Here is a 20,996-nt window from a genome sequence, read left to right as displayed (position 1 = left end):
CCCCTCATTTTCATTAAAATTGTGTTCTAATAATCCCCTTATTGTTTGCTTTAGCTTTGCCTTTGCAGTAATTTAGTCACACACACACACATTATCAGTCGCCATATTAGCGAGTCAAATCAGGAATATTTGCGGTTATCTTCTTTTCACTTCATTTTTTACTCTTGGGAATAGACTGATTTTTTTATTGTTAAACTTTGGGGGATTCACTCATGAGGTTGACTTTATTTTTTAGGATTATTTTGATATTGTGAAGAATCCTATGGACCTTTCTACCATCAAACGGAAGCTGGATACAGGGCAGTACCAAGAACCCTGGCAGTATGTGGACGATGTCTGGCTTATGTTCAACAATGCGTGGCTATATAATCGTAAGACATCCCGGGTGTATAAATTTTGCAGTAAACTCGCAGAGGTCTTTGAGCAAGAAATCGACCCTGTTATGCAGTCTCTTGGATATTGCTGTGGACGAAAGGTATAGTATTTCTGGAAAAGAAATTTTTCTGGTTAATCCAACCAAGATGGTGTTACACTAAGATTCTGACCATAAACATGTGCTTGGGAGCTCTAGGGTATATTGCAGTCTTCATAACAGTTGCCTTGTTGATGTGATATCATGGTCAAAGTGAGAGGTACTCACTGGCAGATCTCTCTCAGTGTCCTTTGGCCATTGTATCTGTCTGTAATATCTGAAACCAGAGATATGCCAATTCTGTCATATTAAAAGTAAAAAATGTCCTGAAACAGCTATGAACATTGGTAGAATATTACCTCATGTTCTAGTTAGTAACTTACTAGTTGGGTGTGACTCCATAGCATGCTAGATACTTGGGGATGGTAAGTGGGATATATGTTTAGTATTTTCTCTTTGTTTTTGCAGTATGAGTTTTCCCCACAGACTTTGTGCTGTTATGGGAAGCAGCTGTGTACAATTCCTCGTGATGCAGCCTACTACAGCTATCAGAATAGGTAAGCATCATGTAGATCCCTGCATTCCAAAATAAAGGAAGGTGTTAAGACGAGGATTGTGCATTTTGTCATAGCCTGAATGTGTTACATATTTCCTGAAATTCCTATTTAAAAAAATGGTACAATTTCACCGGGTGATGGTGGCGCACGCCTTTTATCCCAGCACTCGGGAGGCAGAGGCAGCCTGGTCTACAGAGCTAGTTCCAGGACAGGCTCCAAAGCCACAGAGAAACCATGTCTCGAAAAACCAAAAAAAAAAAAAAAAAAAAAAAAAAGCTACAGTTTCTGTGTCCTTTGGTCCCCTTATTTTAAAGCATACATTTGCTGAACATGGGGGCTCAGACCTTTAATCCCAGCACTTGAAGGCAGAGGCAGGCAGATCTCTGTGATTTCGAGGCCAGCCTAGCCTACAGAGTGGGTTCCAGGCAGCCAGGGTTAAGTAGAGAGATCCTGTCTCAAGCGGGGGGAAAACCCATACATTTATAGTAAAAAATTTAATGTTATTGTGAGCTAAGCTCACTAGTAATTACTTGAAATACAAAACGGTAGCCAAGAGGCCAAAGTTAAGACTAAACTTGGAAAAGCCTGAAATGACTTTTATGATATTCAGAATATAGGAAGTTGGATTTATTCTACAGAAAATACATACCTACATCATTTGGCCTTGCTGGGTCTGGTAGACTTGTAAGGGTATTTGTTTGTTTTTGTTTTTGCTTTTGCTTTGTTTTTTGAAAAAGAACACCAGGGTACTCTTTGCTAACACTGCAACGTGAGGACTAGTGTCCCTTAATGAATTCAAGACTAGCTCTCCTGAGACCAGTGGGAGCACAGCGAGACCCTGGTGGTTGTTTTGTTTTTATTTGTTTTAAAAACTACTTTGTTTTAGATGCAACTGTCTTTGAGAGTGGTAAGCCTGCCTGGAAAATAGTTGGCATCCCTTTGGAATGTTAAGGTAGTTAGACTCTTATGTAGAGGGACAATGAATGATGATGATATACAAATAACCTCTGTAGTTTGAAGCTTATTTTGAAAATTAAATTCCTTAATGCTAATGTGCTTTTTTGCTAAGATGAAGTGAAATTCCTTTCTGTCAGTTGTATTATGAGACCTCTTGTTGCCTTGTTAAGACTTCGTGCCTTAAAGAACAAGCTGTGACTTACACTGAAGTCAGTACTGTTGACTGCACTTTGTAAACCAGCAATGGGACCCTCTATGTGACCAATAAGGAACTTTTTTGCATTTGTTCTCCATCTTGGGGCTTGAACATTTACATCATGGTTTGGCTCTTTGGATATTTAGACTCTCGCTTATTTGGGCCATAACAAAAAAGGACTGTTGACTTATACAAAGATACTTATACATAGGTTTGACAAATTTGGAATTTTTTTTCTTAAGTATATTTTTTGGAGTTGTACTTGTAATTATAAAAGAAAATGTAACTATCTTCATGATAGCTCCTATACAATTGCTGTTTAAAAAAAAAAAAGAATTTGATGGCTGACAAGGCAGCTTATTGGTGTAGGGCATTTGTTGTCAAACTTGATGACCAGAGTTTGATCCCTGTGCCTACATGGTAGAAGGAGATTATGGACTCTCCTAAGTTGCTCTCTGATCTTCACATGCACACATGTGCATACAAATAAATAAATAAAATTTTAAAATAATCAAATAAGAAAAACTCCTAAATCTTGTGTGATCAGTCTATAATTCTCCAGCTCTGATGACCCTTCCCAGGGTCATCTCTAATAGAAGTGCAGCCTGAACTACTTGTCCTGGTGAAAACAACTTAACTAAACATTCCCCTTCTTAAGTAGAAGTGTTTGGTGGGGGTAGTTGTGCAGTTGTCTTGTTTTGTGGTCTGTGATGTTGTTTGTAGTTAGATAGACTCCAGAACATCCAGAACATTGCTTATGCAGTGTCTGTCACCCTTGGCCTTGCAGTAGAAACATTGAGAGACAAAATTGAAAAGGATAGCCATAACCCTTCAGGGGATCCTCCCACAATGACCATGTATTATGCCTTGTCCCCTCCATTTATTGTCTTAGCCCTGTGATATATTTCATGATGTAACAAACTTAACCTTGTTAAAGATACAAGCGCAATAGCATCTCTCCTAACTGGCTCTTGTTGTCCTATCTTCAATGGGATAGTGTATAGGAATGTACTTTGAAGACCATTGTGACTTACAGAAAGTTGTAAATTTGTTTATATGGTTGGCTGGTTTTGCTTTTTGTTTATTCATTTATTTATTTTTGGTTTTTTGGTTTTGTTTTGTTGAGCTAGGGTCTCGCTGTAGCTCAACATGACCTCACATTTGATTTTCTTGCCTCAGCCTCCTGAGTGCTAGAATGACAGGCAGAGGCCACAACACCTGGCTTCCTTTAAGTATTTGGGCCTTTGCATTGTTTCACTGTTCTTGGTTGCTTAGGGACTCCTTGTACTGACTACACAGATAAGGGCCCATCCTCTGAGAGCAATTAAAGGTCAATTGAGCTGGTAGGATCAGGAAAGTTCAATGATAGAGGACAAACACTAGGATTATTCTGGAAGTGCTGAAATGCCTAATTTTATTTTTGTGTAGAACTTCACTTTTACTAAACAAAAGTATAAATACAGGAGTTGTATCCTATGTATGATACATCTCAAAAGTTTTAGCCATTTGTACCCTCTGTGCTCTTAGAAAAGTACATGAATTGATCATTACCCTGTAATTCTAAGAAAGCAGTGACCAAATTCAACAATTAATATTCTGATTGCTCATCATTATTTTCAAATTAACTGAACACTATTGTGTTCCAAATAAATTCTGTTGTCACTTGTGCTAAAGTTTTAGGCACTTAAATCAGTAAAACATGCTACAGACCATTAAAACAAGTGAAATTCTTAATGTTTATGCTAGTGGATGCTTACATTTTCACTTGGTTCTACATTTTTAAAATTGGAAAGTAACTTACTTTGAAGAAACTGTTACAGCTTTTCCAGTAATTATTTGAAGATAATGTGGAAATTATCTATAGATACTCCAATTTATAAATACTGATAAAGTATTTAAAACAATCTGCATTTGAAAATATACAATAAACTACTTTCATTCACAGCTAAACTCTATAGTTACATTGCTAACTTAGCAACCCAGATTTGTACTATCATTGGATTACGTGAACTGTTTCTCCTTCACGGTTCCATGTTCTTCACACTACTTCCTTCACACAAGACAGAGTGTTATCCAGATTGGTAATGGTTAAGAAGTAAACTTCTGAACCTTTATTTTTAGGGAGAGTGAAGTGTAGACTTTGTCATAATAATGACCGTCTACATAAAATTTCATCTTCATTAGAAAGCTACTTTGTTCTGCACTCTCTTCATCTCAGTGGAGGTTGATGGAGTGAGGCTATTGGCCCTGTCCTCTCAATGAACAGGCTTGATTATGTGTAAATTTACTGCCAGTGCTTTGGGACAGACTCTAGAGTCTTAATACTATCCCTCAAATTTTGTGACCTTGAGCTTCTCAGGACTGGGAATTGGTCGCCACACACACAGAGTTTAGGTTTTCTTGGCCATTCCCAGACTGGCTCTCATCGGTGCTTCTCTGTGCGTTAGTTTCCACACTGGAAACAATGGGTGTGTGTTCTCGTGTCTTATGTGTTGTGAAGCTTTAATGACTGACTGAAAACGCTAAGAGTTTTTCCAAGTTCTTAAAATCATCAAGACTCAACTTGCGATTATGGTAGTTTCACTTCAGACTGCCCAGCAGTTCTTGCTGGCCCCCAGTAGTACATTTGCTTATATGATGAATGGATCACTTAGTTCTATGCTTTATTTTTAACAGAGTTCTTGGCTTGAGAGAATGTTTGCTTATACTGTGCCCTGCTGTATGTGGAAGAATTTTAAAGGCTCTATAAGAATATTTACAAAATTGTGAATGACAAGGACATTACTATGGTTTACTCAAAAATAGACAAAACTGTCTGTTCCTAGTCAGTTTTTAATCTTATCCTGGCAAGAATCTGCCCTGTTCATCAACAGAATGTGAAAAATTGGATAACCTGAAGATATTATGAATGTTCTGAATGAAGTTTTATGTTTTAAATTGGCTACATGTGTCAGTTAGTGAAGTCTGTGGACAAAATGCTCAATGTTTTAATGAAGGTGAAAACTGGGACTTGTGGGGGCCTCTCCTGGTGGCTCATGTCTCGTTCTGTAGCTGAGTGAGTGATGAGTGAGTGAGCATGCGGCTGAGTGATGAACGAGTGAGTGTGTGAGAGCATAGTTAGTGCCTCCTGCTCTGCACTGGGGGTCAGCCTGTGCTCCAAGTCTCATCAGTGTCCTTAATACTAATCCTTCTTGGCATCCTGTAGATGTAGTTTTGAGCGCTAAATCCGCATTTTATTGTACTGCTGCTGCTAGCTTATGCTCATCTTTTTGCCTGTGTAATTTACCTCTGTTCAGCTTGTTTATTTTATAGTATTTTTGTGTGCTCATCTTGTTTTATGCAGAATCTGCCTTTTTGTTAACTTCTCATTCATGTCCTTTCCAAACATTTAAGTCTTTATTTTAATTGTTGTCACTTAACAACATGAGCCCTGGCTCATATTATATCACACAAGAAATTGGGATGATGGATAATAAATTTTCAAATGCAGATTGTGCTATTTAAAGATTACCTCTCTAAATTTGCTTAACTTGGGTTGATACCAAGTCAGAACACTCATTCGCCATGTATCTCATGAATGATTGGTCCCAGTACCAAAATTCAAATCACAGCTTAGAAGTGAACCAAAACTTTTCCAAAATTGTTTGTGGGTTTGCATATATTGTATTGTATATACAATATATCACATTTTTTTCTCTGTATATTCTTATTAATAAATGGCTGGAAAGTCTTTGACCCTGACTGCATTTCTGTTAAGTGTTTGTCTAGAATATGGATTTGGTTTCATTTGTATTGTAATTCAATTACTATTAACTGAGTTGATTAACTTGAGAAAATAGCAAATAAACAGTAACAACAAAAAATGGTTCCGGGTGCTCAACATTGTCACACGTTGGAAGATCTGGCTTAATATTGGAAGTAAAACCTCATGATGCTGTCAAGCATAAAATTTCCATTTTAAAAAAAATGAAGCTATTCCAGTTTAACTTGCTTTTAAGAGACTTTTTTTCTCATACTGTTGTTCAAAGTAAAATTTTCTATTTTAAACCCTGGCTCAATATTTGATTTTATGACAAAATTCAGCTTTCTAAATTGAGGCTCCATGCAATTCTAGTATTAACTCCTTGAAAACATTTGCATCTTGGAGCTGGACCAAACCTGTCGTTATTAGTGATGATGGCCTATGATGCGTGCAATGAGACCGAATGCTAATCAATGCTTTGCCTTGGCTTTCTGCTCTGTGTTGTCTGGTGTTTGCGTCTTACCTCTGTGTCTGTGCTATTTGTTCCCTTCCCTGTTCTCTAATTCTGCCCTTCCCCACCTGCCCCCCCCCTGTTCCTTTCATTGTCCTCACTGACCCATCAATCAACCAACAACGCCCCCCCTTCGTCGTGGTGCTCTGCCCTGCTCTGATTGGTGGCTTCGTTGCTTGGGTGGCTGTATGTTGTGATGGACCAGTTCACCCAAGTATGGCCTTCTTGCTGACAGGTATCATTTCTGTGAGAAGTGTTTCACAGAGATCCAGGGCGAGAATGTGACCCTGGGTGACGACCCTTCCCAACCTCAGACGTAAGTATGATCTTGCTATACTTCCTTGTGTTCATGCCTGAAGAAGAAGCCAGATATATCATTTTGAGTTGTGTGCATTTTTGTGTTTTGTTTTCCTTCATATATTAACTATACCCACGTTTAATGGAAACATGGTTTCATGGGCATAGATATTTATACTTAAAGATACAGGTGTCAGCCAAACAGCAACACCAGTTCTCCATCTTGCTCCGTTCAAGGCAGGATTAGTTCAGTTCTTGACCTTTGTACATTTCACCAACAAATAGCTTTTCCATGGTGGTGGGTTCCCTGCTTCAGTTAGACCTGAGAAGCCAGCTAGCCTTATCCACAGAAAGTGCATGTTGTGTACATACCACCAACACCGCCCTTCAAGAAAAATAAAACAGGCCTGGAGAGGTAGCTCAGAAGTTAAGAGCACCAACTGCTCTTCAAGAGGACCCAGGTTCAATTCCCAGCACCTATGTGACAGCTCACATTCTTTGTAACTCCAGTTCCAGGGATTGACACCCTCACACAGACATACATGCAGGCAAAACCCAGTACACATAAAAATAAATTATTTTTTTAAATAAGAGATTTGGAATTGACTTTACCTTTTAAACCTTCATCTTTTAAGTGACTAAGCAACTGCAAGTTAGATTCCACTCCTCTCTCCACTTCTTCTAGTATAATATAAAACTGCCTATCATTCCTTGCTGGTGGTCTGACTCTTGCTCCCTAGATGGATCCAGCATGTCCATCAGTTACTCCTTCTGAGTGGCAGCAGCATAACCAGCAAGAGAAATGAAAACTACAGTGGCTACTTGACTCACTTGCCATTTGTAAAATGCCCAAAGTCATGCTGGCCTGCCCATCTGCCCTAACCTGCCAAGCATTTTATAGTTCCCTTTTCTGCACACCCAGTTCCAAATCTTTCATGCTTCTGGTCATGTTGGGAATCTGGCCTCAAAATTAACAGGTCTCACAGACAGGAAAACTGCTTCAGAATTGATTTCATTACCCTTGTCATCTTAATTCTTTGATCTGATTGTAGTTCATCATTGAATTGTAGACAGTAGGGATGTGGAAAGGCTTTTCAATAAATGCTAAGGTTCAGTTATATATAAACAAAAGCTATGGATTACTCTTGACTGTCAATAACAGTTATGTACTATGCTTTTCAAAAAGCTAGAAGAACATATTTTGAATGTTTTTTATGCCCCCCTCCAAAAAGGTAAGTGTTGGAGGTGGTTAGTATATTTAGCCTTAAAAAAGCATTATGCAGTGTGCACAAGGGTATACCATTAATATGTACAACATTAAGTTTTGTATGTCACTTAGAATAAAAACTAAAGATGCAGAAAGGGGACTAGTGGAATGAGTCAGTAGTTACAGGCACTTTCATTGCAAATGTGGCAACCTGAGTTCTCTCCCCAAACCCACATGAAGGTGGAAGGAGAGAACCAACTTCACAGAGTTGTCCTCTGATCTCCACAGGAGTACTGTGGCATGTGTCTACACATGCACATTATGTTTACTCGTGTGTGTGCACACACACACACAGTATGTAAACTCTTTTATTTAAAAGAAACATCAACAAAGAAAGTTATATCATTCCATGTGTCAGAAGTAATTTACATATGCATGGATTGAAACCCAAATACTCCACCCTTCCAAGGTGGGAGTCCTCGATGAAGTCTTACCTTGCATTGAGGGTGTATTGGCATTTAGCTGTGATCTTACCAATGTCAGTAGCTGTTTGCCATATGAACTTGACTGAAAATAAACATATTTAAATCTCAACACAATTTTGCTATCATAATCTAAATTATAATAATTATCTTACAGTAAAGCCAGTAGTAGTTTAGAACAGATATTTTAAGAAAAAAAATGGTAGAGGAGTATATTTAGGTCAACTAAAATGTTTCTTTTTCTTTTAAAAAGGACAATTTCCAAGGATCAATTTGAAAAGAAGAAAAACGATACCTTAGATCCTGAACCGTGAGTATATATACATACACACACACACACACACACACACACACACACACACACACACACACACACACACACACACACACATATGTAGTTTTCTCTCTGTCTCTGTCTCTTTCTTCTGTTTGTCTTTTGAGATAGGTTCTCTCTGTATGGCCCTGGCTGCCCTAAACTCACAGATACCTGCCTGCTTCTGCCTCCCGAGTGCTAGGATTAAAGGTGTGTATCACAATGCCTGATTCGTTTTTACTTAGAGTCTTAGATGAGGAAAGTTATTACTTGTGACTAGATTATGGGAGGATAAAATAAAAATAGGGTTTCTTTTCAAATTATCAAAAAGTCAAAATAGATGTCTCTGTAACATGTTCTCCAGTTTCTGGATTTTAATAGTGATAAGATTATGTGGATTAATGGGCAGGAAAGATGGGTCAACGGTTTAAGGCACTGGCTTCTCTTCCAGAAGTCTCAAGTTCAATTCTCAGCAACCTCATGGTGGCTCACAACCATCCATAGTGAAATCTGATGCCCTCTTCTGGCATTTAAAGGCATACATGCAGAGAGAGCACTCACATACATTAAATAAATGAATAAATAAGATTATGTGGGTGAACCAGGCAATGGTGGCACATGCCTTTAATCCTAGCCCTTGGGAGGCAGAGGCAGGAGGATCTCAAGGCCAGCCTGGTCTACAGGGTGAGCTCCAGGACCCTGTCTTGAAAAGTCATTAAATAAAAATTAAATAAAAATAAAGATGATGTGGGTGTTTTAGTTCTGCTGAAACCTCTTTAAACCTTGGTAATAGGCATCTTTAAGGATTGCTTAGTGTGATTCCATAAAGAATACAGGCCATTATCTGAAATGGTAATACTGTCCCAGAGAAACTCCAAAAATAAGACATCTTAAGAACCACTTTCTAAAAAATCTGCCCTGTGAACTATAGTATATATTCTTACCACTGCCATTGCTTTACAAAGTTGGCTCTTCAAGGTTGGGACAAGTCTGTCACTTTTGCTTTGTTCTCTTGGCCCCCAAATCTCCTAGTTCCAGAGAGGTCAACTGCTATAATGGAAAATACTCAACTTGCCACACAGACACATATGGAGATCCAGCTTTCCTTTGGGAAGGTTACTATGTCCTCTAGCCTACTACTGTATCATACTTAAGGACAGGATTTCACTATAATGAATGCTGGGGCATATAGAGACTTCCCCCAAGGAAAATTCAGTTTTGTTTCTGATTCTCCATGCTATGTTGTTCTGTTGCCTATCATGGTCATCCCCCACCCCAATGTTAATGATTCATTTGTATGTATCAGTGTTTGCCTAAATTTATCTATATACAGGATATATGTTGCCTAATGCCTGCAGCAGCCAGAATAGGTCAGATTTCCCTGAACTAGAGTTACAAATGGCTTGGAGGTGAACTTAGGTTCTTAGTGTTCTTCACCACTGAGCCATTTCTCTAGTCCTTTTTGTGTGGGTTTTAAGTTCATTTTTGCAGCAACAGATGAGTGCAGGCAGCAGGAGCCACAGTGTACATGGTTCCATGGATAAGAGCTTTTAGCATGGGTACAACACATCACGACTAGAGTGGACTTCTTGGTGTTGGTATTTCTTATCTAAAAGCAGGTGTTGGAGAGAGGGACATAACATTCTGAGCACAAAGGGCCTGAATAAGATTGCTCAGTGAGTAAAAGCACTTGCTAAGGATACAGGACAACATGATTTCATTCCCAAGAATTCAAATAAAGGTAGAAGGAGAGAACTGATTCTACAAAGCTGGCTTTTACTTCCATTTGTATACCTGCATTTGTGTACATGCCTTCCCTAACCCACACACAGAGGGAAACGGGGAGAGAAAAAAATAGAGAAAATCCAGGAATGGTAGTACAGGCTTCCAATTTTAGCACTGAGTAGACCAGAGATGGATCATGTGTTCAAGGCCAGGCTGGACTTACATGGCTAGACCTCTTTTTACTCAACAGAAAAAGTAGGCAGGGTGGGGTGAAGGTGGGATCCTGTTTCTTGATTAAGAAAATTAACTAACATAGGCAAGCACGTTAAACATTTCTGCATTAGTCAGCACATACATGGATGCCAGAGCTTCTGAAAGTAGTTCAGACAACAGTGTGTGCCATATACTTAAGCTCCTGGTATATAATTGTGCTTTCTTGTCTCCCAGCTTTGTTGACTGCAAAGAGTGTGGCCGGAAGATGCATCAAATTTGCGTTCTACATTATGACATCATTTGGCCTGCAGGGTGAGTGATTTGCTGTGGTCTCTGGGAAAGGGGAGCAGCTGTGCACAAGTCATTGGTGTCTGTGGTGCTGAGTTTTGTTCATTGTCGGCAAAATTTAGCAATTAAGGAAGGTGGCAGTTGGTTCTAAATTTAAATCTTGTGTTTGCCTGCTTTACAAATTGTAGACTCAGAGCCGTCTGTCTCTTCACTCTTTTCACAATGATGTGATTTAAACTGCCAACAAAGTATTTCAGTGCTGCATTGTACTGTTGAGTCTAATCTTATCACACCCATTATTTGTTGTACAGTTTTGTGTGTGACAACTGCTTGAAGAAAACGGGCAGACCTCGGAAAGAAAATAAATTCAGTGCTAAGAGTAAGTTTGCTAAAAATTTCTGTGTCCTGGATTGTGTCCTTTGAACTTCTGTAGTTGCTCCCCTTTCTTTGTTACCTGTCACTGTGAACTTTGAGAGCTCAGTGACAGCACTTTTCATGTGGAAGGTTTTCATTGTAGTGATTCAGCTTGACCCTTTATGACCAGCTCATGTTTTCAGTAACGTTTTAGAGGGCTGAAAAAGTAAATTTCAGAAGAGCAAAGCTTCAGGTAGACGGTGGTGGCACATCCCTTTAGTCCCAGCACTCAGGAGACAGAGGTAGGTGGATCCTTGTGAGTTCCAGGACAGCCAGGGCTACACTAAGCCCTGTCTCAAAAAACAACAACAGAAAAAAAAAGTAAATTTCAGGACCTACTGAGAGAATATTGGTTGGCAGTTCCTTCTCCAGTAGCTTAGAAAGAATCGGGAGTCCTGTCCAGAAAAGACGTTCAGGCTTTCAGGGTTGTCTCCTGGGCTTAAGACTTGCTGTCCCTCAGTGCAGGCTTTCCCTTGGGGATTTCAGCAAGAATGGTGGTTGTCTTCTGAAGGTCTTTGTGCCTACTTCTGTGCTTGTCAGAACAATCACTCAGCTCTGAAGACTGCTGGGCACAGAGCTCAGCCTGACAAAACTTAGGAAGCTTGATGTTCACTAAAGTATAAAACAGATCTCTAATCTACTTGTTACTACTTTTAACTGTACAAATCTTTATTTTTTCCTGAGTTTTTTTCCTTTGCTATTGGATTTTGTTTCCTTTTGGGGGATGGATTCAAGATGGTTTCTCAGTGTAGCCTTGGCTGTCCTGGAACTTGCTCTGTAGACTCGAACTCACAGATTGGCCTGCCTCTGTCTCCTGAGTGATGAGATTAAAGGAATGTGCCACCACCACCAAGTGTTGGTTCTATCTTAATATACCTCCAAGGTACCACTCTTGTTATATTTATTGCAGAAAAATGAAGTTTATATGAGATGTAAATTCTCAGATACTACTTGAGACAACAGTAAGGAATCTTCTAGGATTTACTTTTAAAAACATTAATTTATTAATGCCAGGCGGTGGTGGCGCACGCCTTTAATCCCAGCACTCGGGAGTCAGAGTCAGGCAGATCTTTGTGAGTTCGAGTCCAACCTGGTCTACAAGAGCTAGTTCTAGGACAGGCTTCAAAGCTACAGAGAGGGGCTGGAGAGATGGCTCAGAGGTTAAGAGCATTGCCTGCTCTTCCAGAGGTCCTGAGTTCAATTCCCAGCAACCACATGGTGGCTCACAACCATCTGTAAAGGGGTCTGGTGCCTTCTTCTGGCCTGCAGGCATATACACAGACAGAATATTGCATACATAATAAATAAATATTTAAAAAAAGCTACAGAGAAACCCTGTCTAAAAAAACCAAAAAAAATATATTAATTAATTTTAATTGGTGTGTATATATATATATATATTATACACACAGAGACCTCTGTGTGTGTGTGCCTTCTTTTTTGTATGTACACCAAATGCATGTAGTACACATAGAGGCCCAGAATAGTGGATATTAGGTTCCCTAGAGCTGTAGTTTGAGGTGCCTGTGGGGTACCTGATACTGATGTTGAGACTAAGCACAGGTCCCTTGCTAGAGTAGATGTTCTTAAACACTGGACCATCTTTCCAGACCTCTAGATTTACTATCTATAAGCAATTTTCATGATTGTAAAAAATATTTAAAAGTCATTAAAGAAGAAATTTTACTTAATTTTATCATCTTAAACTGGTTATGGTGGCTCATGCCTGTAATCTCAGCTCTTGAGAGGCTAAGACAGAATTCCCTTGAATCCCTTGCCAACCTGGGCTACATAGTGATACAGACCCTGCCTTTTAACAAAAGGAAGAGGGGGGAGGTCCATCACCTGACATGGGAGATGGGGTGGAGTATCTATTTAATATATGTTCAATCTTGTATTCAGTTCCCCAGCACCACCCCTCCAAAATACATTCATTTTTATAAACGATGAATCTTTGATAGATCTCACATTCTAGTCCTCTTTCCCTGAAAAGCAGTTCTCCATAGTGATGTTTATTCCTGGCTTTGGTCACAGTGGTCATATGGGCTATCTCTTCTGCTATGGCCAGAGCCAGCACAGGACAGGCCACATAACCAAGATGAAGTTGCCTGATGCTAAGGTCATGCCTGCTCTACCTCCCAGCTGAGCACTGTGCTCAGAAGGCAGCAAACAGTCTTTGGCTAATGCTTGATGACTTAGCCCTAGGTGTTCTAAGCTCCCTTTTAGACTGCAACTGAACTAGGTGGAAGAAAACCCCGTCATTGACTGGGTCAAAGGTGTGCCATATTCCTTGTTGTTATAGGAGTTCCTCAAGTGTAGTTCTGGGGAGTAAGCAGTCTGCCTGTTGGCATTCCTGAGATAGCCCTCCACACAGGAGACTTCTGCTCAACATAGCCCCAGGGCAGGGCTTGTCCCACAGCCACTCATCTACCCAGGACCTGATGTGAAGGGCAAGAAGCACAATCTCCTCAGTCCTGTCAGATTCAGGCCATCTTTGTGTCTCTCCTGACCCTTACTATTAGAAATGGACAGAAGTGTGAGCAGATAAATGGCCAACAAGGAGCAAAGTGCCTAAGGCTGCACACCTGCTTTCCTAAAGAAGATGCTCGTGTCACGGGGTGGAGCTCTTCTATTCTTACAGAACAACTGTTAGTCCTTGGAAATAGCGGCGTGAATCAGCAGCCTCAACAGCTTTGCTTGATCCTGTTCATTCTGAACTTTTAGGGCTTCAGACCACACGCTTGGGAAACCACTTGGAAGACCGAGTGAACAAGTTTTTGCGGCGCCAGAATCACCCTGAAGCTGGGGAGGTTTTTGTCAGAGTGGTGGCCAGCTCAGACAAGACTGTGGAGGTCAAGCCTGGGATGAAGTCAAGGTTTGTGTTTTTTCTTCCTGTCCTAAACTGTGGGGTAAGCCCCACTCCTGACTCTGTAGGACTTCAAGTGTGACGTACTTAATGCAAAGGCTTGTGGTAACTAGGATGTAACCTTCTTTTCTGAATTTCAATACATTATCCGAGATGGTTCCCTTGCCTAATAAACAGGACCAGGAAGAGCTGCAGCACAGCCCAAAACTACTCTGGCTGTCTTTGCAAGAGGTTGCCGAGCTTGAGCCTTCTACACAGGACAGGCTTTGATTTCTGTTTCAGGTTTGTGGATTCTGGAGAAATGTCTGAATCTTTCCCGTATCGAACCAAAGCACTCTTTGCTTTTGAAGAGATTGATGGAGTCGATGTGTGCTTTTTTGGGATGCATGTGCAAGAATATGGCTCTGATTGCCCCCCACCAAATACAAGGTAGTCCCATGTTACTTCTGAGTGTGCTTTTTAGCCCCATTCTGGATGTAACAGACAGAGGCTCGGGTGTCTTAAAAATGTGTGCTTTGCTACTGGATTCAAATAGTTACCTGACTAAACCAATTAGCTTTGTTTTCCTGTAAACTGTCAGGAAACAAAGGGTCTTGGTGGTAATGTGGCATGCTTGTGTGTGGCCCTAGCTTTACTTTGTCTTATCAAGATGATCACTGGGGAGCCAGAGTAGCAACAGCTAAATGTTCTGTTCAAACCAAGTCTCTCTGGTCCAGAGTTGGTTTATTTAGTCTGGACTTTGGGTGAGAGGGGCAAAGAAGTGGCCTCTTCCAAGTTGCTCCCCTGGGGAAGGTTTCCTTCTCTTTTTTGTAACAGTAGAAAATTATTTCTGTTTCCTTAGTTTTCAGCTGGAACTGTGATTCGAGTTTTTCACATCTAGTCAGGTGGCCTCTGTGGTGGCTATCAAAATCTACTTCTGGGGGCTTTGGGATGTTAGTATTTTCAAACTTAAGGGGTACCCTGAATTAGAAATAAAAATGACACCCCACCCACCCCTGCAGGCGTGTATACATATCTTATCTGGACAGTATTCATTTCTTCCGGCCGCGCTGCCTCCGGACAGCTGTTTACCATGAGATACTCATTGGATATCTAGAGTATGTGAAGAAATTGGGGTGAGTCTTGGTTTTTCAGAATCAATTAAAACATTTTGTCTATTTTGTGAAATAGTGTGTTTTTCTCGTTTAGTTTTATGTGTTTTTATTCTAATATATTGAGAGTGGTTCAGAAGTCTGCTGAGCCTCTCACGTATGTCTGATTCCAAAGAGCAGTGACTTATCTTTGCCTCTGCTTTCTTTTCATTTTCTTTTTACTTTATTGAGGCAAAATCTGCTTATCATGTGTTTTTTCTGTTTCAAGTTTTAGAGTCAGTGGTTTTTAAAATTATTGACTGGTGTAACCATTCTACACACTCTCCTCTGCTACTACTCCCTGTCCTGCCCCTGGCTCCAGACAGCCACTAATCTATTTTCTGTCTCTATACATTTATCTTTTCTACTCTTTGATTGGAAATCACTGATTGAATACACAAACGCTGTCTTTTTTTTTCTCTGGTACTATGTGTTTATATACCACACCTGTCACATTCTTTTCCTAGACCTGAAAAGGTTTGCTAAAGTGCCTTGCACAGAGCGGATAAGATATTTGACATTAATCCTCTAAAGAGAGTTACTTGCCTGAGCTGCCTTTCCAGTCATAGGAGGAAATAGGCAGGAAGCTGGTGCTTCACTTCATTTTACCAGGCCCTGGCAGGCTCAGCTCCATGCAAGTACTTCTGAGAATGAAATATTCAGTGCTGAATATAGGGTTGGATTTGTAAATGAAGAAGATAATGCTTTTACACACACACACACACACACACACCATTCACATATTGGGTTGGAGCCCAAGTATTTTATAAGACCTACCCAAGCATTTATGGCCATTTCTTTTGTTTTCATCTTACCCCATTAATTTCTGTTCTTGCTTTAGTTACTATTCTTAAGCTGCAGTTGCCTCAAAAATAGATAAGAGTTCACTTATACTTCTGTCTGGCTTGTTTTGTATGTTCTTATAGGTATGTGACAGGACACATCTGGGCCTGTCCTCCAAGTGAAGGAGATGACTACATCTTTCATTGCCACCCTCCTGATCAGAAAATCCCCAAACCAAAACGACTGCAGGAGTGGTACAAGAAAATGCTGGACAAGGCATTCGCAGAGAGGATCATTAATGACTATAAGGTACTCCTGTTGAAGGAAGATGTTGACTTTGTCACAGCTGACTGACATGTTTTATGTATTTTCTTCTGGCACTCATGTGCTTTATAACTATGATAAATTACAAGAAATAGAAATCAATAGCCTGCAAACATCTGATGAAACTGCAGAAGCAACTATGCAGTTGGTCAGAGCAGTGGGCCTTTTAGTCAGTTGATGTCTAGTTTGTGTATGTGGTCCCCAGTAGCCTCTAGGGGACCTCACCTCACCTCTCTTCTGCTTCCTCTTAGGACATCTTCAAACAAGCAAATGAAGACAGGCTCACGAGTGCCAAGGAGTTACCCTATTTTGAAGGAGATTTCTGGCCTAATGTGTTGGAAGAAAGCATCAAAGAGCTAGAACAAGAAGAAGAAGAAAGGAAAAAAGAAGAAAGTACTGCAGCTAGTGAGACCCCTGAGGTACAGCCCAGCTAGAGCTGTGCCACCAGAGTGGCAGGCTGAAAAGAATACATTTGCTGTTGGCTTCTTCCTGTGGGTGTTCTTGTGCACACACATAGGATGTCACCATAATCAGCAATAAGCAGATGTGGGGCCTACTGGTTAGACCTGGAGAGATGGTGACCTTTTGGAACCAGGGCAGTACATGGAGATGGGTAGAAATTACTTCCTAGAGAGACTGAAGTACCTTGTGCTGCGTATTGTGGCAATTCCTCATTTTGTGGGGTTTTGGGGGGAGGGGCGTTTTTTTGTTTTGTTTTTTGTTTGCTCTCAATCTGTTCACTGTTTACTATCCCTGTGTACCAGGGAGTGCAAAGTGTACTAAGCAAGACCTTGTCCCTGCCCCAAGAGGTATCTTATACTAGGAAAAAACCAAGGACCTGGATAGCTTCAAGATGTGTTTTCATGTGGTGGGGCAACTCTGAGAAGAAAGGAGCCTAAGGTAAAGAAGACAGAGGTCTGAGGGTGCCTTTGGAAACAGTGACATCGGAGCTGAGATCCCACTTGAGTTGAGGGGAGAAAGTATGCTGTATCAAAAGTCACAAGGTACTACTTGGTCAGGTAGAGCTGACAATGGCATATATATTGATTGTAGTTGTAGGTCCGGTAGGTATGTACATTGACTTCTGTGGAGAATGTTTGTAGAATATGAGAAATGATGAGTTAGAAGAATGTCTTGTGTAAAGCTTGAGCTTACTTTGGTGAGGGAGAAACAAATGGTGGGTTGCATTGCTCCATAGGAAATGGTCAGACTGGATCCCAGCAGGGCTAGAGGTGCTGGCAGCATGTGGCAACACCTGAAGCCTCAGATAAGCATGCATGCTCAGTGTACACATGATCTGTTGAATGGTTACAATGTGCTCAACACTGAACATGTTGCGTTTTATGTCTTCAAAAAGAGAGCTGTAATATAGAAAGCACAGACCAGGATGAAAGAGAAGCTTATGTCCCTGGTTGTTCCCAAGATCTCCCAGATTGTCCCCATTGTCTGACTTTCTCTCTCTGTCTTTCTTTGGAACCTCCAGAAGTTGGTCCATCCCTTCACCTTCTCAGGAACTTGGCTGTTCCTCATCATGGTTTGGTTTCCTACTTGACTGCAAAACAGTTCCCAAGAAGCTAGAGAGAGTAGGCCATATTCAGATTGGCCTTAAAAGAACAGGCATGTCTCAGTGGCTGACTCGGTACTTTGGAGTGGAGACCAAGTGATCATGAGCATAGGTGACCTGACACAGAACCATTTGTCTCAGTTTGTTAAGGACAGCAGTGGTGGCGTCACTTGAAGAAGTGGAAGTGGGCCCATCTGTGGGAGTCACTGGTGCACAACGCAGCAGAGCACAAGGACAGTCCTGCTACTACCAAGGAAAGGACTCTAAAGGAATGCAGAACAAACTGATTCATCCAAGTTGGTCTCTGGCATGGTGTCAGTGAAGCTGTTCAGACGACTTAGGTGGCTTGTGCCTGAGCCCTCCTTCACCGTATGCTAGGGAAAGTGTTGACAAGTAAATTTGTTCTTTTCTGTGTATGCAGTGTAGATGCTGAGAGCAAGGATTCCCCTTCCTAAGATTACCTAGGACCTCACAGTGGGATTAACTTTAGTATGGCTCACACTTTGTAGGGGACATTGCTTTGCTGCTAAAAATTAGATTCTCCGGGGAGGAACTAGAAGAGAGGGAATGGGGGTAGGATGCTTCGTTAAAACATATTACATGCATGTATAAAATTCTCAAACAGTTTAAAAAACTGAAAAATTAGAATTTGAAGTTAATTGAAGTAGAGAAGAGTTTTTTGTGGTGTTAAATGAGGGAGACAGGATACCACATCATGTGTTCAACCCCAGCTACCCTTAGGCACATGCACAGGTAAAACTTCACTAGAAAAATAACCACAGTGCGTGTTTCCAGGTGACCAAATAATTTCTCTCTCTCTCTTTTTTCTCTTCTTCCTTTTGTTGATTTTTTGAGACGAGACTCTGCATAACTTTGGCTGGCCTAAACTCAAAGATCAGTCTGACTCCTAAGTGCTATGATTAAATGTACGTACAACTATGCCTAGCTCAAAAACAATTTCTTTAAAAAGTTTATTTAGCCGGGCAGTGGTGGCACCTTTAATCACAGAACTCAGGAGTCGGAAGGCAGAGGCCTCAAACTCAGATGCCTAAGCTTGGTCTACAGAGCGAATTCCAGGACAGGCTCCAAAGATATGCAGAGAACTCTGTCTTTAAAAAAAATAAAATATTCTGTCTGTGTGTGTGTCTGCAGACCAGAAGAGGGCACCAGACCTAATTACAGATGGTTGTGAGCCACCATGTGGTTGCTGGGTATTGAACTCAGGACCTTTGGAAGAGCAGGCGATGCTCTTAACCACTGAGCCATCTCTCCAGCCCTTGTGAGCCACCATGTGGTTGCTGGGAATTGAACTCAGGACCTTTGGAAAAGCAGGCAATGCTCTTAACCTCTGAGCCATCTCTCCAGCCCAGTTCGAGACCAGCCTGGTCTACAGAGCTAGTTCCAGGACAGGCTCCAAAGCCACAGAGAAACCCTGTCTCGAAAAACAAAAAAAAATAAAATAAAATAAAATAATAATAATAAAAATAAACTAAGAAGTTTATTTGAAATCAAGCATAGTGACACACCTTTAATCCAGCACTCAGAAACAGAGGCAGGCAGATCTCTGTGAGTTCAAGGCCAGTCTACACAGTCAGTTCCAAGACAGCCAGAGCTGTCTCCAAAAAAAAAAAAAAAAAAAAAAAAATCCAAATAATTAAAATTTATTTGAGGGGCCATTAAGATGGGTCCAAGTAAAAGTGCCTGTTACTGCCATGTGTGATGGCCTGAGTTCAAGTCCCAGGGTCCACATGCTCGAATCCAATCTTCTGTTAAAAATAAAAATAAAAAAAAAGACCTCCACATGGGCACTGTGACACACTCACAAATACACATAATACATGCATGTAAGTAAAGTAATTTTAAAAATTATTTGATTTAGATACATGATGAGTTTGAAATCTAGGTTATGCAGCATCACATGGAAAAGTGACCCTTTGGAGCTGAGGGCATAGTTTAGTGGTGGCGCACATGCTTAGCTTCTGTAAGGCTCTGGTTTCGCTCCCAATACTGCAGGATAAAGAAGTTCTCTGGGTCAGATCTGATTAGCTTTTCTTGGTTGTATTCTAAATGAATGATGCCCCAAGTTCTTTTTATAGTAGGATCATTGGAGCTCTTGAACTGAGGAGTGAGTCCCTTTTAGACCTCAGCCAAGTAATAATTAAAAATAATAACAACAGGTTGCAAGACAAACTTGGACTTTACCGTAGTCCAAGTGTTGAGTGGGACCTGGAAAAATCAGGGTGTGCCTGCTCCTCCTGGTGCTACCTTCATTTGCACATTCCCTGAGTCTTTTGAAAATTCATACAGATGAGCGGGCCTTCCCAAGATAAAGAACCAGGTACTGAGCATGCAGGATGGAACAGCTTAGCATTCCTGTCCAGTGGGGAATGACAGGAAACTTCCTCTTAGAATCTAAGCTTAGATTCTGAATTAACATCCTTAAGAAGAGCCAGGCACCTTTAATCCCAGCACTGGAGAGGCAGAGTCAGGTGGATCTCTGAGTTCAAGGCCAGCCTGGTCTATAAGAGCTAGTTCCAGGACAGGCACCAAAGCCACAGAGAAACCTGTCTCGAAAAACCAAAACACACACACACACATCCTGAAGAAGTAAGAGGACATACAGGTGCCAGCCAGGCTTGAAAGATTCAATTTTTAGCCCTCTGATGGCAGCCTATGGCCCAGGTGCATATGGGGTCTCTGGAGCCCCACAGATTAGGAAATGGATGTTGTTCTGACAGTTTTGCATGTGGTTACAGGGCAGTCAAGGTGACAGCAAGAATGCCAAGAAAAAGAACAATAAGAAGACCAACAAAAACAAAAGCAGCATTAGCCGCGCCAACAAGAAGAAGCCTAGCATGCCCAATGTGTCCAACGACTTGTCCCAGAAGCTATATGCCACCATGGAGAAGCATAAGGAGGTAATGGCGTAGTCTTGTGGGAGTTTATGGGGATACTCAGAATCTGGAGGAACAACAGGCACCAGGCCTGCTCTGCTGAGGCTCCCTGTACAAGTCT

The 20,996-nt window shown here is 40.9% G+C and overlaps 1 protein-coding gene across 2 annotated transcripts in view; it reads left to right on the top strand.

The window, feature by feature from the left end:
• Crebbp (CREB binding protein) overlaps positions 1 to 20,996 on the top strand; it is a 146,635-nt gene that overhangs the window by 119,268 nt on the left and 6,371 nt on the right. For both annotated transcript variants that reach the window (XM_005349241.2, XM_005349242.3), the window contains 12 exons: positions 236 to 475; positions 881 to 969; positions 6,611 to 6,691; positions 8,615 to 8,671; positions 10,847 to 10,924; positions 11,212 to 11,279; positions 14,039 to 14,189; positions 14,463 to 14,609; positions 15,182 to 15,295; positions 16,237 to 16,402; positions 16,669 to 16,836; positions 20,738 to 20,899. In XM_005349241.2, the coding sequence (XP_005349298.1) occupies positions 236 to 475; positions 881 to 969; positions 6,611 to 6,691; positions 8,615 to 8,671; positions 10,847 to 10,924; positions 11,212 to 11,279; positions 14,039 to 14,189; positions 14,463 to 14,609; positions 15,182 to 15,295; positions 16,237 to 16,402; positions 16,669 to 16,836; positions 20,738 to 20,899 (1,521 nt within the window). The remainder of the gene's footprint in view (positions 1 to 235; positions 476 to 880; positions 970 to 6,610; positions 6,692 to 8,614; positions 8,672 to 10,846; positions 10,925 to 11,211; positions 11,280 to 14,038; positions 14,190 to 14,462; positions 14,610 to 15,181; positions 15,296 to 16,236; positions 16,403 to 16,668; positions 16,837 to 20,737; positions 20,900 to 20,996) is intronic.

Source organism: Microtus ochrogaster, chromosome 7 (genome assembly GCF_000317375.1).
Source record: "Microtus ochrogaster isolate Prairie Vole_2 chromosome 7, MicOch1.0, whole genome shotgun sequence".
In the NCBI taxonomy this organism is placed as follows: domain Eukaryota; kingdom Metazoa; phylum Chordata; class Mammalia; order Rodentia; family Cricetidae; genus Microtus; species Microtus ochrogaster.
This window is presented reverse-complemented; position numbering and strand designations above follow the sequence as displayed.